Source organism: Dendrobates tinctorius, unplaced genomic scaffold (genome assembly GCF_039654945.1).
Source record: "Dendrobates tinctorius isolate UK_male_01 unplaced genomic scaffold, ASM3965494v1 ptg000216l, whole genome shotgun sequence".
NCBI lineage: Eukaryota > Metazoa > Chordata > Amphibia > Anura > Dendrobatidae > Dendrobates > Dendrobates tinctorius.
Window position 1 is genome coordinate 3,502,559 of NW_027361883.1, and position 27,832 is coordinate 3,530,390.

Here is a 27,832-nt window from a genome sequence, read left to right on the forward strand (position 1 = left end):
ACATACATTACTGATCCTGAGTTACAGCCTGTATTATACTCCAGAGCTGCACTCACTATTCTGCTGGTGCAGTCACTGTGTACATACATTACATTACTGATCCTGAGTTACATCCTGTATTATACCCCAGAGCTGCACTCACTATTCTGCTGGTGCAGTCACTGTGTACATACATTACATTACTGATCCTGAGTTACATCCTGTATTATACCCCAGAGCTGCACTCACTATTCTGCTGGTGCAGTCACTGTGTACATACATTACATTACTGATCCTGAGTTACATCCTGTATTATACCCCAGAGCTGCGCTCACTATTCTGCTGGTGCAGTCACTGTGTACATACATTACATTACTGATGCTGAGTTACATCCTGTATTATACACCAGAGCTGCACTCACTATTCTGCTGGTGGATTCACAGTCAGTTTTCTCACAGACATATCCGTTTGCTGATGACGATTCTTCCCAGATTGTAAGTCATACCAAACAAGCAGTGTGAACTGTAAGATTTTACTTCTATGAACTTCTTATCTATGATTGCAGCTCTGGAGTAGAATACAATATTGCCGCAATGGACATAAGACGACGAAACCAAACAAACCATCTTCCCGTGAAACGATCTCTGACCTTAGGAAAAAGACCCTAATGGTGTCCGGCCTTGGTCCCCCATAGGCCGCAGCTGGAGATTTTGTTTAGGAGTTGAAATTTATATTATGTCATTTTTTCGCTCGGTTAAAAAAAGAATCAAAACATTGTGCAATAAGGAGGAAGAAAATATTAGAAATTCTGAGAGGCTAATAAATCTGAGCAGATGCTTGTAAAATACCCAGGAGTGGGGAATGTTACAGATGTGGAGCCAGTGCACCTGCCTCCAGCACCTCACCATCGCGATATCAAGCGGGAAGAGCACCGCGGTCTTCGATCTTTGTGACTGTGACCCCAAGGTCCACGCCGTCTGCGCCCTGTGAGTGATCAAGTGCCCTTACCTGCTCTATATCAGGCTGCAGGGGGCTGTACAGGGACCTGGTCTCCACATGTTCACACACAAGAGACTGTTTCCGCAGAACGTGTAGGGCGAGACGTTCCTCGGTGGGGCCGAGATGTGGATTAGGAAATTTAACGTCCTCTATTGAAAAGAATACACAATATTAGTAGAACGGACGTCCCTTTAATTGGGAGTCAATGATATCGTGCGGCATCACAAGAAGTTGTCAGACCCACCGAGGTCAGAAATACTGTAGTCATGACTCCGGAATGAAATCCTGTTGTTTTTGTAGACCGGGGGTTTGTGGTTGTGCTGTTGGGCAAACCTGTGAAGGAGCTGGGAAGGTCGGAGCTGGTCCCTCCATTGGTTCGGTCCAGAGCTGAACAGAAAAGAAAAATTTTTTATCAGAGGTGGAATCTTGGCTCCAGTGAATCCCCCAACCTACCATGTGCCATTCATAAACAGGGGTCTTCTTATGTAACGGAGGAGCCTTCACGAATCCCTGGGATCCAGAGTCCGGATACTCTCATAAATGTATCTATAAGGTGCAACTCACACTTACATGGTTCTATCTAGCGAGGTGGTTTCTGTCGGAATTGCTGAAAAACTGTGTTCCGATGGAAACCTCCAACGCAGAGTAGACGGAGCCATGCACTTCAATTAAGCTGACAAAGTCACTTTGGACTCTGTCTGGCCTCTTTTTAATTTCTGTTCATGTCTGAAAAAGATTAATCATTCCACGATGGAGGCCAGAGTGGGTCCAAAGAGACTCCGGCAGCTTCATTCAAGTTATTGGCTCCATCTGAGGTTCCCGTAAGGGATACAGTTTTCCAGTGAATCCAATGGAAACCTCAATGCGGTGCTTGTGTGTGAACCTTCTCGAAAACTTTGAAAGTTCAAGGTGAACGAATCGTGTCGAATTGAATCATATTCACCTCAAACTTCAGAAGAACATCACTTGAATTTTTGTGATTTGATTTGCAAGAATCCAGCAAATGTTGGCTGGTTGGATGTTATTTTGCTGGACCAGAACTTGCCATATTATGTCCAGTCACACTATTGCAGCTAGACACCAAAAGAGGCCAAAGATACCAGTGGCCAGAAGATGCTGAAGGTGACCACCAGACCAAAGAAGACAAATCGACAGGACATTATATACATTGGAACCGGGGCTGTGCAGTGGGACAACTGAGGGCCAGGTGAGCACAAATTTGGGGAATTTCAAACCTTTTTCAGCTTTTATCTGCAGGAAATGGTTTAGACTTGAGATAACCCTCCATAAGTCATGACTTATGACGTTACATCTCAAGGGACGAAATGCCATGGTGTGCCAACTGATAAGGTATGGACAGATACTTTGGGTACGTACATGCAATAAGTTTGTGGTAGGCCGCATCGAGCCCCATATTTGGAAAGAAACCGATTCTCCAAGTCTATGACAGTCTCTCCAATCTTCTCATCCTTCGAGAGCATGTCATAGTCGTAGAGTGTGATCTTCAGGTCTTTGTCTAACGGTAAAGTGCAGGTCAACTCAAACATCCTGAGAAACGTAGAAGACAAAATCAAACTGATAATAGGCCGTCATTCCATAAAATACCAAAAAACAACGGAAATCTGTTACTATAACTTGGGCTAAAAGACATAATGGATATCGGAATCGATCGTTTGGTGGAGGTTGGTTTAAGCACCTAAACCTTGTCAGTTGCATCCTGGCTTGTTGACTAATCAAACGGTAAAACTAAATTACGGTATACAGAAACTGAAATGTTCACAACTTACTTTCCAAAAACAGGTTCTAAAGTACACGGGATGTAATTCTCCTGATCGTTGATTGACTTTTTGCCAACAGAGATCTTCACATAAGGATCACACTGAAAAGGAACCACAATATATCAAAAAGTACAGGATGGCGGCTCCATAGGTAGAAACATTTAAGGAAATTTGGCTTCATTTTGGCTCAAAAGATTGGGAAGGAAAAAAAAAAGACTAAATCTAATTTTTACAATAGAACCAACTGGTTTAAAATAAGGTATAACAGAACAGACAAGGAATGCATGAACTACATAGAAAAAAAGTAACCTTACTGTAAAACGTGCTGCAAAAAACGGCAAATTAATAAAAAGTCATTACTGATGAAGTTATCACTTCAGACATGGTGGAAATATTTCATTTACTACAATTTGCAATATACTGAAACATTTCCTCAAGGTAAACTACTATAATACTGCCTCCTCTGTAAGGAAAAAAAATCACTATTAAATTACTGAACCAATATGTAAAAGAATACAACTACTATAATACTGCCCCTATGTACAAGAATATAACCACTATAATACTGCCTCCTATGTACAAGAATATAACTACTATAATACTGCTCCTATGTACAAGAATATAACTACTATAATACTGCCCCTATGTACAAGAATATAACTACTATAATACTGCCCCCTATGTACAAGAATATAACTACTATAATACTGCTCCTATATATAAGAATATAACTACTATAATACTGCTCCTATGTACAAGAATATAACTACTATAATACTGCTCCTATATACAAGAATATAACTACTATAATACTGCTCCTATATATAAGAATATACCTACTATAATACTGCCCCCTATGTACAAGAATATAACTACTATAATACTGCTCCTATATATAAGAATATAACTACTATAATACTGTCCCTATGTACAACAATATAACTACTATAATACTGTCCCTATGTACAAGAATATAACTACTATAATACTGCCCCTATGTACAAGAATATAACTACTATAATACTGCCCCTATGTACAAGAATATAACTACTATAATACTGCCTCCTATGTACAAGAATATAACAACTATAATACTGCCTCCTATGTACAAGAATATAACTACTATAATACTGCTCCCATGTACAAGAATATAACTACTATAATACTGCCCCTATGTACAAGAATATAACTACTATAATACTGCCCCTATGTACAAGAATATAACTACTATAATACTGCCCCTATGTACAAGAATATAACCACTATAATACTGCCTCCTATGTACAAGAATATAACCACTATAATACTGCCTCCTATGTACAAGAATATAACTACTATAATACTGCTCCCATGTACAAGAATATAACCACTATAATACTGCCTCCTATGTACAAGAATATAACCACTATAATACTGCCTCCTATGTACAAGAATATAACTACTATAATACTGCTCCCATGTACAAGAATATAACTACTATAATACTGCCCCTATGTACAAGAATATAACTACTATAATACTGCCCCCTATGTACAAGAATATAACTACTATAATGCTCCCCCTATGTACAAGAATATAACTACTATAATACCGCTCCTATGTACAAGAATATAACTACTATAATACTGCTCCTATGTACAAGAATATAACTACTATAATACTGCCCCTATGTACAAGACTATAACTACTATAATACTGCTCCCTATGTACAAGAATATAACTACTATAATACTGCTCCCTATGTACAAGAATATAACTACTATAATACTGCCCCTATGTACAAGAATATAACTACTATAATACTGCCTCCTATGTACAAGACTATAACTACTATAATACTGCCCCCTATGTGCAAGAATATAATATAACTACTATAATACTGCCCCCTATGTACAAGAATATAACTACTATAATACTGCCCCTATGTACAAGAATATAACCACTATAATACTGCCTCCTATGTACAAGACTATAACTACTATAATACTGCCCCCTATGTGCAAGAATATAATATAACTACTATAATACTGCCCCCTATGTACAAGAATATAACTACTATAATACTGCCCCTATGTACAAGAATATAACTACTATAATACTGCTCCTATGTACAAAAATATAACAACTATAATACTGCCCCCCTATGTACAAGAATATCTATTCTATTATTTCTAAACACTGTTTTTTATTTTTTAGTGATTACTTTGTATCTCCGTTCATACTGCAGCCACACACACACAAATGATACACCATTTGAAAGGTAAACTTGCCCCCTTCAGCAAGAAAATAGCCAAACAAAACACACATCGACGATTTGATCACAAAATACAGTTTAAACATTAATTTTCATAAACCTGTAGTAAGGAAAAATGACCTGCAAGTGGCACCACAGTACCCTAAGGGTATGTGCACACTTTGCGGTTTCTGCTGCGTTTCCGCAGTGGTTTTGGCTCTGCAGAAACGCAGCAGATTCTGCTGGGTTGTACAGTACCTTTATTTCCTATGTAAATAAAAAAAAAGCTGTGCACATGCTGCGTTTTTTTCCGCGCGGTTTTCAAAACGCAGGGTGTCAATTGTTTGGTGCAGAAACGCTGCAGTTTTACACCTCATCCATTATGAGGTGTAAAACCGCAGGGCAAAACCGCAGATAAACCGCACACTGCCACAAAGCTGCTTACAGACATCACAAACAAATCCAAACATTTGCCTTGGGGTCTTTCCAGCTTGCTCAAGTGCTTGCCCAGCCTATTTCAGGCACACTTGAAGGATTGCACACTTCACTGCAGGTGCGTTAGATATGCAAAAACATTTGTAAACATGCACTGCTTTTTCGGAGATTACTTCGCCCCAGCACACACACAATACACCATTTGAAAGGTACACTTGCTCCTTTCAGCAAGAAAAGAGCCAAACAAACCACACATCCACAATTTGATCACTAAATACAGTTTAAACATTCATTTTCATAAACCTGCAGAAAGACACAATGACCTGCAGGTGGCACCTCAACCGGAAGACATTTTTTGGCCTCTACTTATCAAACCAATTTATTGTATTACCAATCTACATATATAAATACCTGTCTGTGTTCATCAGCTCATGAAATACATTTACATTTGACCAGCTTGCTTTTTCTGAAATTGCCTGCGCCCCCGACGACCAATGTGCAAAAATTTTGCACGGGCCAAGCTAGTATCTACTATAATTCTGCTTACTTACTCGCGCCTTTGAATTTATCAAAAGTAATCAAGGTCCCTTCCAACTGTAACTGTCTCTTTGGATAAGTCTCTATGGTATTTCCACATGTTGCCACAGGGATTTTTGCCCATTCCACAAGGCAAAAACTTCTTCAGCTCTTAAACATAAGATGGTTTCCTCTGGTGAACAGCGATCTTCAAGTCTGACCACAGATTCTAAATTGACTACACACTCCAAAACATTTACATGATTTCCCTTAAACCATTCACGTGTTGCTATAGCAGTATGCTTTGGGTCAAACAGGTTTTACTCAAGAATATCTCTGTATTACGCACCATCCATCTTCCCCTCAACTCAGACTATTATCCCTGTCCCTGCTGCCAAAAAACATCCCCACAGCATGATGCTGCCACCACGATTTACTGTGGGGATGGTGTTATTGGAGTGAGGTGCTGTGTTGGTTTGGCGCTAGACATAGCGTTTACCTTAGTGGCAAAAAAATTAAATTTTGGTCTCAACTGACCATAGAACCTTCCTCCATACATTTGGGGAGTCTCTCACATGTCTTTTGGCAAACTCAAAATCAAGGCTTACAATTTTTGTGTGTAAGTACAGTTTTTTTCTGCTCACTCTTCCATAAAGGCCACCTCCATGGAGTGTACGGTTTATTGTAGTCATAAGGACAGATACTCCAGTCTCTACTTGGGAACTCTGTAGCTCCTCAACAATTTTATCCCTAACTTGTTTGGAAAACTCCTGTTACGGGCTGGTGGAACGCACCAAATGAAGATGGAATAATATATGAGGTGCGTTCGACACCGGGCCCACCGTGCAGAGGTGACTTAACTGCAGCTGAACAATGAGGGAGCGGCTTGTAGAAGAAAGCCGGACACCGGTGGATAACCACTGAGCCAGTGTTAGCAGGGACGAACCCCGTTGCTTCACAAAGCACGTACCAGCTGGTGAACAACCGCAACCTGTTAATGTCACAGGTCACGGTAGTGTGAACCACCGCTAAGTACCGGTGCAATGTCCGCCGTGACGGACGCCACTAACCAGCCTAACAACTGAGCTGGAAAGCGCCCCTAAGGCGCACGGCGTTACTTAGGCGGACGCTGCGGTAGCAGTGGTCCAGGAGGCCTGTACTGGCCGACTCCGAAGGTGCTATAGGAAGGCGATGAGGAACACTGCGGCGCTATGCAGTATCAGAGCTGCTGTGCTGACTCTAATTCCTAACCCTAACACATGCGTAATATCAAAGGAGGAGGAATTATAATGCGTCAGTCACCAGGCTCATTCATCCATCATCACACACACACTAAGTACTGTTACGGGCTGGCGGAGCGCACCAAATAATAAAGATGAAATAATATATAAGGTGCGTTCGCAGCGCAGGGCCCTCCGTGCAGAGGTGACCAACTGCTGCTGAGCAATGAGGGAAAGGTGTGTAGGAGTAAAGCCGGACACCAATGCGTAATCACTGAGCCGGTGCTAACAGGCACATGCAGCGTAACTTCACGCAACACGTGCCTGCCGGCGAACAACCGCAACCTGTTAGCGTCACAGGTCACGGGGTGTGAACCACTGCTGCAACGTGTGCAGTATCTGCCCTGACGGACGCCACTAACCAGCCTAATAACCGGGCTGGAAAGCGCTACTAAAGCACACGGCGTAACTAGCGGACGTTGCGATAGCAGTGGCCACGGAGGCCTATACTGGCCGACGCCCTAGGCGCTTGCGGTGGATGTGGAGCAACACTGCGGCGCTATGCAGTGTAGAGCTAATGTACTGACTCTAATCCCTCACCCTAACACATACCTAATATCCAAGGAGGGGGGAAATATAATGCGTCAGTCACCAGGCTCATTCATCCATCATCACACATATAGTAAATGCATTAGCCTCAGAGTCTATCACAGCGCATGGAGGGGCGGCCATGCGAGCCTTTTATAGCCGTGCCCTTCCGGGACAATCCTGATCCTCCAGATGGACCAATCGGAACTGGAGAATGACCTGAGCATGTGACTCCCGATCCCCAATGGGAGATCGTCTCCTAAGCATGTTCAGTGGAGCGAAGGGAGGACTTCGCCTCTGGAGTCTTTTGCTGCTGGACAGGCTCTATTGCCATAGGTGGACCGAAGGTGGCAGCAGCAACCGAACCCACAATGCAGGTGTGGACAGAACGCCGGGATCGTGGAGTTTGCTGAGCAGGCTCCACAGCGGCCAGAGGGGAATGGGAGACCAAAGATGGCAAGGCTTAGGATTCCCGCTGTGCAGCGGCCGGAACCCGATGCCTAACAAAGTACTATAGCCTCAGAGTCTATCATAGCGCATGGCGGGGCGGCCATGCAAACCTTTTATAGCCGGGACCTTCCTGATCCTCCTGATGGACCAATCAGAACTGGAGCAGGACCTGAGCATGTGACTCCCGATCCCCAATGGGAGATCGTCTCATGAGCATGCTCAGTGGACTGAAGGAAGAACTTAGACTCTGGAGTCTTTTGCTGCTGGCCAGGCTGCATTGCCATAACTGGACCGGAGGTGGCAGCAGCAACAACAAAACCCACAATGCTGGTGTGGGCAGAATGCCGGGATCGTGGAGTCTGCTGAGCAGGCTCTGCTGCGGCCGGAGGGGAATGGGAGACCGTCGATGGCAAGGCTCGGGATTCCCACTGTGCAGCGCCCGGAACCCGACGCCTAACATTACCCCCCCCCTAGGGCCCCCTCCCCTCTGAGCCTCGCTGTGCTCAAATGCCATGATAAGGAGCGGGGCGTGGATATTCTCCACTGGCTCCCAGGTCCGGGCCTCAGGACCATGACCCTTCCAGTCCACCAAATAAATTTTTTTGCCACGCACCACCCTGCATCCCACGATGGCATTGGCCTCAAACTCGTCCGAAGACAGGTCAGATGTCCCGGCAGATGACTCGGAAAACCGGGACAAGTGAGCAGGCTTAAGGAGGGACACATGAAAGGTGTCAGAAATGGCCAAGTGGGGAGGAAGAGCCAGGCGATAGACCACAGGGTTGACCTGCTCCAGGACCTTGAAGGGACCAATGTATCGCAGCGCAAACTGCTGATATTTCGGGCAGAGAGCCACACCAAGTCGCCAGGGGCAAAAGTTGGAGCGGGACGCCAATGCGTGTCAGCGGACGCCCTCATTCTCTCCATAGAGGCCCGGATGGCATCCTGAGTGCGATCCCAAATGTCTCAAGCCTCCACTGCCGAGTCTGCCACCCTGGAATCAGTGGAAGACACTGGCATCGGGACGGGGACGCGCGGATGCTGGCCGTAATTAAGGAGGAATGGGGTCTGACCAGTGGAATCCGCCATTGCATTATTCAGGGCAAATTCTGCCCATGGTAGTAAGGATGCCCAGTCATCCTGCCAGGCCGAGACAAAATGTCGCAGGTATGTGACCAGAGTTTGGTTAGCTCTCTCAACCAACTCGTTCGTCTCGGGATGATAGGCGGAGGACAAATTTAGCTCAATGTTGAGCAGACTGCAGAGCTCCTTCCAAAACAGAGATGCAAACTGGGGACCTTGGTCACTAACTATCTTGTCCGGCATACCGTGCAAACAAAACACGTGCTTTAAGAACAGCGTGGCGAGGCCACGGGCAGAAGGCAGCCGCGCGAGTGGCACCAGATGTACAGTACCATTTTAGAAGAATGATCGGTGACCACCCAGATGACCGTGCTGCCACTGGATTTGGGCAGACCAACCACAAAATCCATGCCGACCATCTCCCAGGGTCTGTCTGCCACCGGCAAGGGGTAAAGTAACCCAGCCGGCCTCTGCCTAGAGGACCTGTTCCGAGCACAGGAGACGCATGCTTGAATGTAGTCTCTCGTGTCCCGAGCCATGTGCGGCCACCAATAAGTCCTTGCCAGGAGTTCCGTGGTCCGCCTAGTACCAAAGTGACCACCCACCCTGGACGCGTGAGTCCACGCGAGAACCTCTGGCCGCAAGGGGGAACAAAGGACTTGCCTGGCGGCACTGACTCGGGCGACCGGGGCCACGGTCCTCAGACTCTCAGAGGGGACGATTAGCCGAGGCTCAGCCTCCTCCTCCGCTGACACCACCGAGCGAGAGCATCAGCCCGATCGTTCTTCTCACCGGACAGATAGTGCAGGGTGAAGCGGGAGAAGAAAAGCGTTTGTAAGTACACCAGGTTTTTATGGTCGGTGTACACCTGAAAGGGGAACCGGGCTCCCTCCAGGAGATGTTTCCACTCGGAAAAGGCCAACTTCATTGCCAGCAGCTCCTTGTCCCCGATGGAGTAGTTTCTCTCCGCCGGTGAGAGGGTCTTGGAGAAAAAGAAGCAGGGATGCTTCTGACCTTGAGCATCCTTCTGGAAAAGGACTGCTCCTGCACCGATGGACGAGGCATCTACCTCTAGGATAAAGGGTTTATCCACATCGGGACGATGGAGGATGGGAGCGCCAGCAAAATGGGTCTTAAGAGATGAGAAGGCCGCGGAGACCTGTTCCGACCAAACCTAAGGATTGGTTCCCTTTTTGGTGAGGGCGACCAAAGGAGCCACCAGTGTGGAGAAGTGGGGAATGAACCGGCGGTAGTAATTAACGAAGCCCAAAAAACACTGCACCGCTTTAAGAGAGTGGGGCTCCTGCCAGTCCATTACCACCTGCAATTTGGCAGGATCCATAGCCAACCCCTGGGCCGAGATGATATAGCCCAAAAACGACAAAGACTCCTGCTCAAACTGACACTTCTCCAACTTGGCGAAGAGAGAATTCGCCCGCAAACGGTTGAAGACCTTGCAGACGTCTCTCCGGTGAGAGGCCAAATCTGGAGAGAAGATGAGGATGTCATCCAGATAGACCACCCCCGAGGTGGAGAGCATATAAAAATATCATTCACAAAGTCCTGGAAGACCACGGGTGCGTTACAGAGGCCGAAGGGCATGACCAGATACTCATAGAGGCCATCCCTAGTATTAAAGGCTGTATTCCACTCGTCCCCTTCACGTATGCGGATCAAGCTGTAAGCCCCCCCGTAGATCTAGCTTAGTGAAGATCTGGGCCCCTCGCAATCTGTCAAACAACTCAGAGATCAGGGGAAGAGGATACTTGTTTTTGACGGTAATTGCATTGAGACCTCTGTAATCAATGCAAGGGCGCAGCTCTCCACTCTTCTTCTGTACGAAGAAGAACCCTGACCAAGCTGGTGACACCAACTTCCTAATAAACCCTCTTGCCAGGTTCTCCCGGATGTATTGTGACATGGCCTCCATCTCCGGGAGAGACAGAGGATATAAGCGGCCTTGAGGAGGCTCCGCTCCTGGCAAAAGATCTATAGGACAGTTGTAGGGGCGTTGAGGCGGAAGAGTCTCTGCAGATTTTTTAGAAAACACGTCCGCGTACTGCTGGTAGTGTCTTGGGAGTGCGGAGAGATCCGCGGGCACCTTTGTGGAGGCTACCTGAATGCAGTCCCTCATGCATACACCGGACTTGCTCCAACCCAGTATTCTCCCCGAGGACCACTCTATATGAGGAGAATGGCAACAGAGCCAGGGAACTCCTAGAAGAACCTGGTCGATGCCCTCAGGCATAATGAGTAGAGACAACGTCTCGTGCTGGGACGGCGAGATTGAGAGCCCAAGGGGTGCTGTCTGGTGTGTAATTTGGGATGGTAAGGTCGAACCGTTGACCACCCTGATGGTCACGGGGTGAGGAAGTGGCACCAAGGGAACTGCATGCTGTTGGGCGAAGGCCGAGGACAAAGTTTCCCTCTGCCCCGGAGTCCACGCAGACCTCAACCTCCCAGGTGGAAGCACCGCTCTCTAATGTCCCTCGGAAGGACAGTTTGGAGGAGAAAGTTCCAGTGTCTAGTAGGCCTCCTCCGACTACCACTAGACGCGATCGTTTCCCGACCGCTGAGGGCACCTGTTGGCCAGGTGACCAGGCTGTCAACACTGGAAACAGCGTGCGGAGATTCGCACCGGGGGCGACTTGGAGCCGGTGCGAGACACCTCCATGGCCTCCAGAGACATGACTCCCAGAGCGGCGGGTTGAAGAGGTTTAGAGAAGACGGGAGCCAACCTAACCCTCGGTCTTAACTGAGAACGCTCCAACCCGCGCTCCATAAAACGGAGATCTATGCGGGTGGAGACGGTAATCAGCTCCTTCAGAGTAACGGGAACCTCCCTGGTGGCTAGAGCATCTTTAACGTGCCCCGCCAAACCCCTCCAGAACACAGGGACGAGTGCTTTATCAGGCCATTAGAGCTCGGAAGCCAGTGTCCGGAAGCGGACGGCATAATGGCTGACCGAGAGGGAACCCTGTGTTAGAGCAATGTCCGCCCTGACGGACACCACTAACCAGCCAAACAACTGAGCTGGAAAGCGCCCGGCATTACTAAGGCGGACGCTGGAGTAGCAGTGGTCCAGGAGGCCTGTACTGGCCGACGCCCAAGGCGCTATATGAAGGTGATGAGGAACACTGCGGCGCTATGCAGTATCTGAGCTGCTGTGCTGACTCTAATTCCTAACCCTAACACATGCTCAATATCAATGGAGGGGGAATTATAATGCGCCAGTCACCAGGCTCATTCATCCATCATCACACATACACTAAGTACTATAGCCTCAGAGTCTATCATGGCGCATGGCGGGGCGGCCATGCAAACCTTTTATAGCCGTGTGCTTACAGGACCTTCCTGATCCTTCTGACGGACCAATCAGAACTGGGGAAGGACCAGAGCATGTGACTCCCAATCCCCAATGGGAGATCGTCTCATGAGCATGCTCAGTGGACTGAAGGAAGAACTTAGACTCTGGAGTCTTTTGCTGCTGGACAGGCTGCATTGCCATAACTGGACCGGAGGTGGCAGCAGCAACCGAACCCACAATGCTGGTGTGGGTAGAACTCCAGGATCGTGGAGTCTGCTGAGCAGGCTCCACTGCGGCCGGAGGGAATGGGAGACCGTCGATGGCAAGGCTCGGGATTCCCGCTGTGCAGTGCCCGGAACCCGACACCTAACAGCTCCTTGGTCTTCATGGTGTTGTTTGGAGATCTCCTTGGTCTTCATGGTGTTGTTTGGAGATCTCCTTGGCCTTCATGGTGGTGTTTGGAGACCTCCTTGGTCTTCATGGTGGTGTATGGAGATCTCCTTGGCTTTCATGGTGGTGTTTGGAGACCTCCTTGGCCTTCATGGTGGTGTTTGACAACTTCCTTGATCTTCATGGTGTTGTTTGGAGATCTCCTTGGTATTCATGGTGCTGTTAGGAGATCTTCATGGTGATGTTTGGAGACCTCCTTGGTCCCTCATGGTGTTGTCTGGAGATCTCCTTGGTCTTCATGGTGTTGTTTGGATATCTCCTTGGTCTTAGTGGTGTTTGGTTAGTGGGGCCTCTTGTTAATGGTGTTGCAACCTCTGTGGCCTTTTAGAGAAGGTAAAGTGTATATAGACACGTGACACTTAGCTTGCTCACAGGGGGATGTCCTGTCACTAAGCATGGGACTTATGAAGGGAATTGCTTATGCCAGAAATATTTAGAGCTTCATAGCAAAAGGGGTGAATACATATGCACATGCCAATTTTTAGTTATTTGATCCCATTAATTTAATCTATGCCTAGAATTTTCTCATTTCACCAACTGAGACTACTCAGTTCTGATGTATGACACACAAATAAGATTACAAAAACATTAAAATACAAGTTGTAATGTCACAAATTAGGTAAAATGCCTTAGGGGGTGAACACTTTCGCAAGCCACTGTATATAAAGACACCTAAAAGCAAACCTTTAGGTCCCCTTAGGCATCACTTGGATTAAAAGTCCGAGTTTGTATCACTTCTCATTCATTTGAGATAGCTTTTTTACAAGTAGATTACTTTTTTATGCTTTTTAATGTTTTTTTTTATTATTTGCGTAAGAGTTTCCATTATTCATGTTGCTCACCTTGCCATTAGCATCCTTGGGTTGGAGGCCAAATGCACGGACGATGTAGACCCTGACCAGGCAGTCTTGTAACCCTTTAGCTGGCAGTTGAATGAATTGTCGAGGAGGCATTGGAACTGATGGATCCTCAGGTAGGGTGTATACTTTAAAGGACCCCTATAATCATAGTAAAACAGAAAAAAAAGTATTTAATTAACATCTGTGGCCAGTATGAAGAACACAAAGAACACACGTAGCATCCAATCAATTATGGATGAAGATTCATGTTGACCTAGAAGAAAAAATTTTAAGAGTTCCAAACTGTATTAAAGTGTAGTTATTCCTACCCTTAGAAAGGATTCATCCCAGGATGGACTATAACAAGGCTTTACAGGTTGGCTGCCCTTCATACAATACGACTGCTAAAACCAGTCTAGGCAGTCATTTGTTGAGTAAAATCTTTATTTGCGAGGTCACTGAGCCTGAAGGGGTTTATGCTGTATAAAGTAATGTTTATTCATTATTGTGCGGCTATGAACAAGTACCTAAAGGGGTTGCATGTAGGGGTTAACAGATGCAAGTCATTCTTCAGTACTGCTTCATAACATCCTTCATTGATTCATTCATTAAAAGGTTATCTCTTCCCAGTGCTGGATGCACATCTGTACTGCTTTTGTAATTCTGTATGCTGCTGCAGCTTTCTAGCAAGTTTATGTTTCATTCTAGTGCTGGATTCACAGATACACTGCACACTATTGTGTGTATATCCACCATGCTGCTGCATCTAATTAATTGTTCATCTCACCCTAGTTTTACAGTCACAGTAACACTGTTTAAAATTGTTGTATAAAGTCCCCCATGCTGCTTCAGTTTTATATTAGGTGTTTATCTAATCCGAGTGTTGGATTTATGACTACAATGCTCACTACTGGTGTAGTGTCCTTCATACTGCTGTCTGGCAGGTGTTGCAGCTGGAGACGTCCTCTTTGTGAGATATGGTGGCTAGCCTCGGTGATGTAAATCCCATGAAGCAGACTCCAGAACAGTTAGTGCTGAGCGGTTATTTCAATGGGGCAGCATGGGCCAGGGTTTTAGGAGCAGCTGCATGAGGTGGGTGGGACTGGCTGTTCCCATATCTCCTCCCCAGGAGTTGAACGGCCTATTTAAGGCAGCTCAGCTGCTTAAGTCTTTGTCAATGTGGACATGTAGAAAGACCTGTTGTGCTGGTCAGTCCAGACCAGAGTTGAACTAAGCCTTGTGATATCTGAACGGCTGAGCCATAGTGCTATGTGGACTATTTTTGTTTTCTTTCTACCTTATACCGGTAGGATGTATATTTGCTTATGATGGATACTTAATAAAGCTGCTAGTTTGGACAAAGAAACCTCGAGCCTTTGTGAGCCTTTGTGATCGCTACCATATCACAAGGAGCGTGACTCCTCACAGTGGTTAACTCATCCCAGTGCTGGATTTACAGGTATACTGCTCAGTACTGCTATATAATGTCTTAGATGCTGCAACTGTTTTCTATTGAATGTTTATCTCACATCAGTGCTGTATAATGTCTTCCATTCTGTTGGTTTCTAGTTAGTGTTTAGCTAGTGCAGGATTTACAGGTACACTGCTCAGTACTGTTTAATAACCTCCATGATGCTGATACTTTTGGATGCGTGATTAAGGAGAGCAGGAATCCTTCATCTATGCTTGTGCCATGTATGGCAGACTATTCTTTACCCACTAACTGAAAGAGATCTGAAAATTAGAGACAAAGGCTGCAAAGGCAAACATGATTAAAAATGTATGATACAAGTCATATAATGCCCGGGAATTGTGATATTACTGATGCACACACGACAGCTTATTGTGAACAATAGGTACAACTGACTCCATCAATCTCCCTGGGTCTTCTCCAACATGGGAGAAAGAACTGTTATAACTGGATTCTAAGCAATAGGATGGCGTATTGGAGTAAATACTGTGGGAAAGGATGATGACCGGCTTATGGCGGTTGTTCTTCTACCTGTGTACCGCTCAGGCTCGAGAGCTCGCTGGGACCACAGTCCTCTCCTCTTTCGTTCTAGTGTTATTTTTCTTTTGGCAGTGTCACATTTTTCCTTCTAGATAATGATTGCTGCTACAGATTTATCCTCCTATTGATGATGATCTCGTAATCCACAGATAAGCCTTCTATTAAATGCTGGTTGACATTACAAGCGTTGTTATTGTTCCACGTAGAAAACCTGAGGCTAAAAGATGAAGAATCACAATCCACTGGGGCTCCAGTGATATTTCCATGAGTGAGTCACTGAAATCATTGCCGTTATGTAGGAATAGCCTCAACTATTATGTAAGATGGTGGAGACAAGCGAATAATTTGAAATACAAATGCGCCAGTTTGCCCAAATTCTTCCAGAAAAACAATGTATTTGCCGTGAATTGCAAGTTCTTCAGTTGCCCCAAAAAGATTTGTGTAGCGCTTTGAGGTCTCCTAGGCCTGCATGCAACCCCTTTAAAGCTCTTTAATACAAACACAGTCTTAGTAACATCAACGTGCCCTCAGCATATATGTCTACAGCTAAACCGATTGTAACCATTGTTCACTGCTGTGCTGTCACACACTGTGTTTTTACAGTTTATTCAGTTTTTTTATGGCTAACTCTCCTTTCACTATCTTTATTCACCAAAATATACTGCAGCTGCTGCATTCCCTGCCTCTGCTTTTATGTAGGCTATGATAGTCCCTTGTTATGATTAGGTCACCGAGGAGGATAGCTAGGCAACCAGATAACCAGAAAAGTTGGTAACTAAGCAGATTACAGACCCCTAAAACTATCAACACAACTAGAATTAGCCATGGGACGTACTATACCTACAATGCCCTAGACTCCTCGGCACAGCCACAGAATTAACTAAGCCTAAAGCAAGAAAGGGAAAAAGTAAACTGCCCCAGAGTAGAACCCCAAAGGAATAGACAGCCCCCAAACATATATTGCTGGTGAGACCAGATGAGGGACAAACACAGGCAGATAATAGAGTAAGCAAATGATGGGGCCCAAACTGTCTAGATAGAACAGGACAGGAAGGATACTGTCTGCAATCACGCAAAAAACCCTAAGAAAAATCCAACACGTCTGATATGCAAAAATACTGAGGCCTCACGACCTCTCCCCCACTAGATCAGAATTCTGGTGTGAACTGGAAGCAAAACAAAAGGTACTGACATAACAGGGGACTAACAATACTGAACAGAATGACATGAGCTGTGGCATATGGAACGGGGTCCAGCACAGATCCCAGCAGGGACCAATGCTGAACCCATGCCAGCAAAGCAGAAATCAGAGAAAGGCAAAAACTGAATTCAATGCAAAAAAGCTTCCAGCAAACAAATAACTTATCTGAACGATGCAGGACCAAGCAGGGGGAAAGCAGACTTCAAAAATGCACAGGAAGAAAACCAGCAACAACTGATGGAAGCTGCTCACTTAAATCTTCCCAGTCTGCAACACCTGACCTCCAATCATCCTCTTCAGGTGATTGACTTCTGTCAACCCGACCAGCTCCATTACCCACAGCAACCACGAGAGGAAGCCCAAACTCAGAAGTCAGGTCACAAGTGTTCACATCAGTCCCTCCTGATTGGCTGTGCTATACCACATGATGCAATAGCTGAAAGACATTATGGGGAAGCCCACTCCGCCACTCCTGAGGTCTTCTCTGGCTTATGCAATCTTCAACAATGTGCAGTCTTCTGCAATTTTAGGTGATTCACATGAATCGAATTGCAAATTGTTCAAACTACCTGGGATTAGTAAATATCGAAAAAAATTGACATGGCTTTGATATGAATTAAGTTGATTCGCTCATCTTTAGAGAATGCCCACATTTGACCCATGAATGACTCCGGATGGGAGCTACAATGAATATCCAAGTGGGAAAATATAAAATGGTAATATCACTTCAACCTCAATCACCGGGCATTAGTTGGGTTTTGCCAGATTCCTGCCAATGTCCCAGTGTTTCCAGGATCCATATAGATCTAGTTTGGTTAGAATGTGCTGCTTATTTAAACCCGGAAGAAGACAATGTGAAGAATTCTTATATTTTCGAATATTCATAACTAAAGATGAAAAAATTGATGCAATTCAAATCGAATTTGGGTTTAGTTTGAACAATAAGCTTGGCGCAAATCACCTAATTTGAAAGCCATCATTTGGCACATTGCACAAGATTGTATCAGCAGCCACGCCACTGCTACCATATAATGTCTTGCAGCTTTCATATCAAATGGAAGTGCAGCCAATGAGGAGCAACTGTCATAACCTGTATAAAAGCCAAGCAGGGAATGCAGCGGCCACGTGGGTGAATCTGGATAGTGAGAGGACGTCAGAGCTCAATCACAGAGATAGGGAGAGGAAGCCATAAAATACTGAAGAAACTGCACAGATAGTGTGTGACAACACAGCAGTGAATAAGATTGGTGTGTGAGCTAAAGAGAATAGTGTCATACACGTCTTTTCAGGGGAAAGTGGAAGTTGTGGCGTACTTTTAATTAATGGTTAATCAATTAGCTGTGAATCTAATTTCCTGCCTAATTAGGTGAAATTGGCTAAAATCAAATTTATATTGATTTACTGATGCCTATTTATGATACCTACGACAAGAAACATTTAGAAAGCGTCATACTCTTGAGGTTGGAGTCAGTAACGAGCGGTCATAGAGGAGCGCTTAGGAAGCAATCCAGGGGCAGACTAGGATGTCAGGTCTCCACCGCAGCTCCAGCCGAAAACCTCTGATGGAGGATAGGAGCAATGAGAATGTGGAAAACGGTCATAGGAGCGCAGGAAAGAGACTCAGACGAGAGATGGGGTTAAACCACAACACGTTTCGACGGAGGATCCGTCTTCATCAGGTGGATTTTTTACCAAGAAGACCGTTTTCCACATTCTCAATACTCTTGAGGTTGGACATAGTCCTCATCGGTGGCTCACCTTAAATTCTCCAACCACTGATGGATCTTCAGCTTCGTCTTGGGATCGGCCTCTATACAACTTGAATGTACGACAGAAGTCTGACAGTCCCTCATAGTCTTCTACGTTCTCTAACTCGGTGTCCAGCACCTGCCAGATAAAGGAAACCATTAAACCCAATAACACACAATCTACAGATCAGTAAAGACTGAAAGGGAAAGCCATCACATGGCTAACTGGTCAGTGTGGAGAACAAGAGCGCGGATGTCATGAATGGATCCCTACTGTCTTCATTATATCTTGGCCTTCTAGATATACATTACTATTACTAGATCTATCCATAAATATTTCCACAGATATTTCCATAGATATTTCCATAGATGTTTACATAGATATATCCATATCCATGTTTATTAATGAACAATGTTTCAAAAAAAAAAAAACCGGAGTAGGCTTCCGCGCAATTTTCTGCACCAGAGGGGGAAAGCTGACGACCGGGGGCCAATATTTGTAGCCTGGGAAGGGGGTAATACCCATGGAGCTTCCCAGGCTATGAATATCAGCCCGCAGTTGTCAGTATAGCCTTTACTAGCTATTAAAATAGGGGGACCCCCCAAAAAATGACATGGGATCCCCCTATATTTTATAGCCAGAAAGGCTACGCAGACAGCTGCGGGCTGATACTCATAGCCTAGGAAGGGGCCATGGATATGCCCCCCCCCCGGCTACAAATACCAGCCCGCAGCCGCCACAGAAATGGCGCATCTATAAAATACACCAATTCTGGCACTTAGCCCCTCTCTTCCCACTCCCGTGTAGCAGTGGGATATGGGGTAATAAAGGGGTTAATGTCACCTTGCTCTTGGACAGTGACATTAAGCCCGGTTAATAATGGAGAGGTGTCAATAAGACACTGATCCATTATTAATCTTATAATAATAAAGGGTCAACAAAAGACACACACATAAGAGAAAAGTATTTTAATGAAATAAAACACGACACGGTTTTTCATAATTTTTATTGTACTCCCAGATCCTAGTGATTACCTGCAAAAAGTGTAAAAAAAACAATCCAACCTATACTCCCTGTCCGACGCAGTCCCTCTTTAATAACGAGTGTCCCACGACGATCTCCCCTATAGAGCAGTCACACAGGTGTGTGCGGTGAGTATGTACTGTATGTTATATGTTGTATGTTCTGTTTGTGTTTTTTTTTTTTTTTTTCACATTCTCCACATTAGCCGGATGATGGGAATACTACTTTCCCATTATCCCTAATGCTGCCACTGTAGCGGGCATAGCCGGATGGGACAAGTAGTCCCATCAGACCATGCCCGCACAGGCCCCACAGAGCCCGCACAGACCCCTGATCGGCCCGCCACAGCCCGCACAGACCTCCGATCGGCCCGGCACACTCCGCACAGACTCCCGATCGGCCCTGCACAGCCCGCACTGACCTCCAATCGGCCCGGCACAGCCCATACAGACCTCTGATCGGCCCGGCACAGCTCACACAGACCTCTGTTCGGCCCCGCACAGCCTGCACAAACTCTCGATCAGCCCGGCACACACCGCACAGACTCCCGATCGGCCCTGCACAGCCCGCACAGACCTCTGATCGGCCCGGCACAGCCCGTACAGACCTCTGATCGGCCCGGCACAGTCCGCACAGACCTCTGTTCGGCCCGGCACAGCCTGCACAGACTCTCGATCGGCCCGACACAGCCCGCACAGACCTCCGATCGGCTCGGCACAGCCCGCACAGACCTCCGATCGGCCCGGCACAGCCCGCACAGACCTCCGATCGGCCCGGCACAGACCTCCGATCTGCCCGGCACAGCCCGCACAGACCTACGATCGGCCCGGCACAGCCCTCACAGACCTCCGATCGGCCCGGCACAGCCCGCACAGACCTCTGATCGGCCCGGAACAGCCTGCACAGACTCTTGATTGGCCCGACACAGCCCGCACAGACCACCGATCGGCCCGGTACAGCCCGCACAGACTCTCGATCGGCCCGGCAGAGCCCGCACAGACCTCCGATCTGCCCGGCACAGCCCGCACAGACTTCCAATCGGCCTGGAAGAGCCCGCACAGGCCCGGCACAGCCCGCACAGAGCCCCGATCGGCCCGGCACACCCCGCACAGAGCCCCGATCGGCCTGGCACAGCCCGCCAGAAACAGCCCTACAGACCCCTGCACACATTCACCGCCGGCACACAGTCTCCACCCATTACTCCCATTTCCCATAGAAATACATTGGACTCGTTACGAGTACCCGAGTATAAGGAACTACTCATAACGAGTAGAGCGAGTCCGAGTATTTGACTACTCGCTAATCCCTAGCTAAGCTCTGTCCAATGTTAAAAAAAAAAAAGTGTCAGGGCTAGCACACAAGTAAAAAAATGGTAAAGTTTTGTCCAAAAACCCGTGCCAAATTTTGTGATTTTTGATGCCAAGAAACTGGCATTGACAGACAATGAATTGTGGCACTGTATAGCAGCACTATGTTACCACCATATACCAATGCTGTTGTGTAATATGTGTCATTTAGAGTTGAACGAATTGAGTCAATGCAAATCAAATTTGTGTAAAGCTTTTAAGAATCGGCCAAACCGGCCAATTTGAAATTGCGATTCGATTTCAGCAAACTGCCGAAAATGGGCAGTGCTATTTGTACAATGCAGAAGATTGTACAAGGCATGATAGGCTCACATGACTTTGGGCACAGCTTTCCCCATAATGCCTTGCGGCTATCACATTACACACAATAGCACAATCAATCAAGACTGTCAGCCACTATAAAAGCAGAGGCAGGGAATGTAGCAGCCATTTTGTGATGAATGTGGATAGTGAGCTGACGTCAGAGCTCACAGATAACCTTTAGAGACAGGCATAAAAATTGCTAAAATAGTGTCTGACAGCACAACAAACAGCTACCATCTGGCTATTCATAGTCATGCACAGTATGCTGAGGTCAAGAGTTTAATATTAGTTTGATACAGCGATAGGAGACCACAGACAGAGAATTACTGTGAATCAAATTCTAGTGGAAAATTCAAAGTTGAGATGGTTGGCTCATCCTCTAGAGTCATTATTTTCTTTGTCCCTTAGAGCCATGCTGACTGTAAGTGGAGCAGACCAATCCTTACTCCAGGACGGCTCCATATTGTGCGCTCAGCCATTAATAACAGGTCATAGCCTTATAAAGTCCCCAACCTAGCAGCATTTCTTCCAATCCCCGGTCTGCAGACCCTACTGTAGAAAATGCGTTCGCTGCAGAACATATCACCAATCTAAAGCACGTTAAGGCTGCAATTAAAGATAAACATTACTGTTAATTGCAGTTCCAAACTGGGAAAAATCCAACAAAAATGGTTCAGAGGAAAAACAAGCAGAGCGTCAATGAGTTATAAGCGCGCTACATTCTAATAATTACGCCGTTTCCTTTTCCACACATTATTCTATACAGGGATTTGTAGCTGATCCAGAAAATGATTATCCTGCATGAGTAAATCTACAGCAGGGACGGCCAGCGGAGCAGCAGAGGCCAAGCGCAGAGCAAATGTTGTGACGTGTCCAAGTGGTCTAGGAAGTTGTGCTCCGTCCTTGTGTGGTCAACAGACTACGGAATTACCACCGCGCCGGAGGTTCCCCCATTAATGCTGGCGTCGCCATTTCTTGAAAGGCAATTCTGTTTCCATAAAGCGCTCCGCTGGTACGAGGGATTCGGCTGTATGTCAGGGTACGTCTCAACACTTGAGTTTGTGCAGAGATATCTGCAGTGGAAGCATTTTCCTCTGACAGCGTCATTGCGGGGAAAATAACTTATCATTGAAAAAACAGACGTAGTAATAAAAGCTCAGTGTTCAGAAGTTTAAACAATATCTAGTTCATCCAGACACATTGAATCCTTGCAGAGAAATCCATATTTTTATCTATATATAAATTAGAGACTGCAAGTGCACTGGGTGTTGTAAGTGCACTTGCAGTCCGCGGCTCCTCTTTAACTCTCGCCAACCACTCGATTGGCCACAGCGTCAGAAGCTGTGCCTGTGACCTTATCTGCAGACATCAGACTTTTTTTTTACAATGTCACTTATGCTTCCAGTGGCTTCAGGAACTGAAGAGGAGCCGTGGACTGCAAGTGCACTTACAACACCCACTTGCAGTCTAATTTACATATGGATAAAAGTATGGAATTCTCTGCAAATGAAGCAACGGATTAGGACAATAACGGTATCATTTTAATTGTTAAACATTGACTTGTGCATTACTTTCACTGGCTGCCCCCCCCTCCTAAAATGTAGCTGATACGTTCTCTTAACATTCAATTATGCCTTTAAAGTGCCCCTGTCAGCAGGATTGTGCTCGGTAACTACAGACAGTGTCAGGTTGGTGCCGTTATACTGATTATAATGATACCTGCTTATGAAATCCGTCCTGTCGTTGTTTAATCTGTATTTGCAGTTTTCAGTTAATGAGATTCTTGCCCTCTGGGGCGGGGCTGTGGGCGTAAATTTATGCTGATGTTGGACCCCATCCCTTTGATGTGGGCTCCGGTGGTGAGTCCACATCTTTCCCAGTACATGTCAGCTGTTTTGAACAGCTGACATATGCCTAGAACAGCCGCGGGTGGAATCGCGATCCACGCGCAGCTATTAATCCGATAAATGCTGCTGTCAAACGCTGACAGTGGCATTTAATGTGCGCTTCTGGCAGTCATGCCGGAAATCCGCCCATCGGTGACCCCGTCATGTGATCGCGGGTCAGTGATGGGTTGGCAATACAGCCAGCAGGCTTGCTGTGAGCGCCGCCCGGTGGGCTGGCGATCATAGCAAGTGAGGTATTCTGCTTGCTACATACAGTCAATTTGATCATCGCCTCTATATAGCAGAGCTGATCGGACTATGGCAGTTTCTAGCCTCCCATGGAGACTACTGTAGCATGCCAAAAGTAAAAAAAAAAAAAATGTTCAAATCACCCCCCTCTTCGCCCATTGAAAATAAAACAATAAAAAAAAAAAATCAAACATACACATATTTGGTATCTGCACTTCCAGAATCGCCTGATCTATCAATTAAAAATGAAAGGATTAACCTGATTGTTCAACGGCGTAGCGGGAAAAAAGTAAAAACGCCTGAATTATGTTTTTTTGGTCGCAGCAACACTGCACTAAAATGCAATAACGGGCGATCATAAGATCGTATCTGCACCAATATGGTGTCATTAAAAACGTTAGGTCGGAACACAAAAAATAAGCCCTCACCCAACCCGAGATCACGAAAAATGGAGACACTACGGGTATCGGAAAATGGCACAATTTTGTTTTTTTCTAACAAAAGGTTGGAATTTTTTTTCACCACTTACATAAAAAAGAACCTAGACATGTTTGGTGTCTATGAACTCGTAATGACCTGGAGAATCATAATGGTAGGTCAGTTTTAGCATTTAGTGAACCTAATAAAAAAGCCAAGCAAAAAACAAATGTGGGACGCACTTTTTTTTGCAATTTCACCGCACTTGAAATTTTTTTTTCCCGCTTTCTAGTACACGACATGGTAAAACCAATGATGTTGTTCAAAAGTACAAGTCGTCCCACAACGAAAATGCAAAACCAAAAATACCTCTGGGGGTTAAATGGTTAAGCAAAGTTTCAATTCTAGCCATTGACCATAGTTCACTGAAAATCAACAATATATATAAAGAAAATTGCTGAATGCTCTTTTACACAGTCCCAACATTCCTTGGCGGATTGGGAAGGCGGTCACTTTCCAGATGTGTTTTACATTTCGCCTTTGTTTTCTTTTATCTCTTGGCTTCCACACTCCGATTCTGAAAAGTTTTAGAAAAAAATGTAAATAAAATAAAATTAAATCTTCGAACCTCTGTATTTAATAATCCAAGTCTTGGACCCTTCTGTATTATTGACAACAGTATAAAGATTTGGAGCCGGTGGAGACCGTGGACGAGTCTTCTAGGCATCGCCCGAGTGATTTAATATTGAAGCTTTGGATTTTGACTCTCGGCCCGTGATACATTTCACGCAGTTTTAGCCTCTGTTTTGTTGATTCTTGAAGAAGCGGTGATTGTTATTTTTTGTCTTGGAAGCTAAGCAAATATGGCAGGCTTTCCAGAGAACGGGATGGACTGCGGCGGTGACAGCTCACCACCGGTAGCCATAATGTAATTATCAAGTTGTCTATTCCAACAGCCGTCCCGGGTGCCAAAACAAACGATGGCCGAGACGCTCCAGCTTTTTCTAATTTATTGTGTGATCTCCGTAGCATCGTTTTGCTTGGTGGGAGCTGCTCACGAGATTAACATTGTGAGGATTAAGACTATAGGACTGATCGGTTTAGTTTCTGCCTCTGAAGAGGAGCCTTAGGTGGGGTCCCTTAGAAGTCTCCAAAAATGTGGACTGTAAATTTTGTGCCATAAACACGTGCTTCCACTTATCTCCTAGGGCCATATGTAGGGTCGGTGGGCCGAGCTGGGGGGTGGTCGCGCTCCTTACCGCGCGGAGACAAAACAGAGACAAGATGGAGGCAGGTTCTGGGTGAAACAGGTCCAAGTTTATTCCACTCGCCATCCGACTGACGGTCCTCACAATGCGACACAGTACCTTCCTCACGGCCCTCCGTATTCAGGGCCGCTTCACACACCGTACTTTTTCACCTGGGACGTATATGTATGTCCTGTACCTTTTTCACTCTTCGATGCTCTTGTCAGCTCCGTCACTGTGGCTGCCGTAGGCCTGTACACCAACAGTAGTTTCACTGGTCAGTTTCGTCGCTCCAAATACGGTGTCCTACACCCGGTGTCTCGTCTATACTGCGGTTCTTCCTGTCAGGACCACCCCCCTGACTTCCTCTCTCCTCAGTCCCCCTGGTACGGTTTTCCTCACAGTGCACAAACTGTCGCAGTCCTCCTGTCACTGGAGCTCCACCTGGGGACTGGAATTTTCTGGAACCCTCCTGTCAAATTTATATCATTCCCTGTTCCCTGTAACTCCGCCCCCATGACCAACGGTTTCCTAAGCCCTAAGCTGATGTCAAGTCCTTTGCTCACACTCCTCCCTGCCCTCTAATGGTCAACCCAAGGTACTGCACGTCCACTACACTTTCCTAGCTGTTCCCCACTGTACTAACTGACACCTGTCTAAACTGTGCAAACCTTCCTTTCTCTATCCTGCCAAGTCCGTCCATCCGGTCACCTTCCCTACACATATAGCCAACCTAAGAAATTTATATAAATGCCAACAAAAAATATTCACTGGCAAAATCCATCTAGTTTTCTTGGAATAAAAAGATATTCCCATCTTATAAGTCGGCGGTAGCCCTTTAATTTTGTTATCTTTCAGCATCGTTGTCTGTGCCATCTGAAAATCTGCAAAAACTGCAGCTGCACAATGTTTCCATATCTTCAGAAGAAGCAAATACTGATACCACCATGGCATGCAAACTGCTTAAAGGGAATCTGTCACCTAATTTTCAGCCTATCAGCTGCGGCCACGGCCATCAGGGGCTGATCTCCAGCATTCTGTAATGCATCCTGTAATGCTGTAGATAAGCCCCCGATGTAACCTGAAAGATAAGAAAAACGAGTTAGATTATACTCACCCGGGGGTCCGATCCAGTCCGATGGGTGTCGCGCTCCCGTCCGGCGCCTCCCATCTTCATACGATGACGTCCTCCTCCTTGCTTCTACTTCGGCTCCTGCACAGGCGAACTTTATCTGTCCTGTTGAGGGCAGAGCAGAGTACTGCAGTGCGCAGGCGCTGGACCTCTCTGACCTTTCCCGGCACCTGCGCACTGCAGTACTCTGCTCTGCCCTCAACAGGGTAGATAAAGTACGCCTGCGCAGGAGCCGTGGCAGAAGTAAGGAGGAGGACATCGTATGAAGATGGGAGGCGCCGGACCGGACCACGACACCCATCGCACCCGCTCCCCCGGTGAGTATAATCTAAAGGCCCTTTTACATTTAGCGATGCACCAGCGATCCGACCAGCGATCCGACCCGGTCAGGATCGCTGGTGCATCGCTAAATGATCGCTAGTGAGCTTTCATACAGAAAGATCTCACAGCGATGCAGCAGCAACGCAGCGCACGATACACACCTTTCACACACAGCGATCCTGGCGTCCTCCCGCCCGCCTCCACGCATCGCTCGTCTCACACAGCAGGAAGCCCAGCAGGAAGCTGACGACGAGAAATGGAGCCGCCCGATCTCGTGCGACCAGCGATGGACAGCGGGGGAGCTAGTCGGAGGTAAGTATCACACATAGCGATATCGCTAGCAATATCGCTATAACGTCACAAAACCAGTGACGTTTTTGCGATATTGCTAGAGATATCACTTAGTGTACAGTCATGGCCAAAAGTTTTGAGAATGACACAAATATTAATTTTTACAAAGTCCACTGCTTCATTTTTTCTAATGGCAATTTGCATATACTCCAGAATGTTATAAAGAGTGATCAGTTTAACAGCAATTACTTGCAAAGTCAATATTTGCCTAGAAAATGAACTTTATCCCCCAAAACACATTTCAACATCATTGCAGCCCTGCCTTAAAAGGACCAGCTAACATCGTTTCAGTGATTGCTCCATTAACACAGGTGTGGGTGTTGATGAGGACAGGGCTGGAGATCAATCTGTCATGATTAAGTAAGAATGACACCACTGGACACTTTAAAAGGAGGCTGGTGCTTGGCATCATTGTTTCTCTTCTGTTAACCATGGTTATCTCTAAAGAAACACGTGCAGTCATCATTGCACTGCACAAAAATGGCCTAACAGGGAAGAGTATCGCAGCTAGAAAGATTGCACCTCAGTCAACAATCTATCGCATCATCAAGAACTTCAAGGAGAGAGGTTCCCTTGTTGCCAAAAAGGCTCCAGGGCGCCCAAGAAAGACCAGCAAGCGCCAGGACCGTCTCTTAAAAGTGTTTCAGCTGCGGGATCGGGCTACCAGCAGTGCAGAGCTTGCTCAGGAATGGCAGCAG

At 46.0% G+C, this 27,832-nt stretch overlaps 1 protein-coding gene across 1 annotated transcript in view; it reads right to left on the minus strand.

Annotated features, from left to right (window-relative positions):
* Window positions 1-27,832, minus strand: part of DYSF (dysferlin) — a 320,393-nt gene that overhangs the window by 24,789 nt on the left and 267,772 nt on the right. Inside the window, exons 43-48 of the mRNA XM_073555076.1 lie at window positions 18,848-18,976; window positions 13,881-14,036; window positions 2,766-2,857; window positions 2,356-2,526; window positions 1,223-1,365; window positions 988-1,127 (exon numbers count right to left, since the gene is read on the minus strand). Coding sequence (XP_073411177.1) covers window positions 988-1,127; window positions 1,223-1,365; window positions 2,356-2,526; window positions 2,766-2,857; window positions 13,881-14,036; window positions 18,848-18,976 — 831 coding nt within the window. The remainder of the gene's footprint in view (window positions 1-987; window positions 1,128-1,222; window positions 1,366-2,355; window positions 2,527-2,765; window positions 2,858-13,880; window positions 14,037-18,847; window positions 18,977-27,832) is intronic.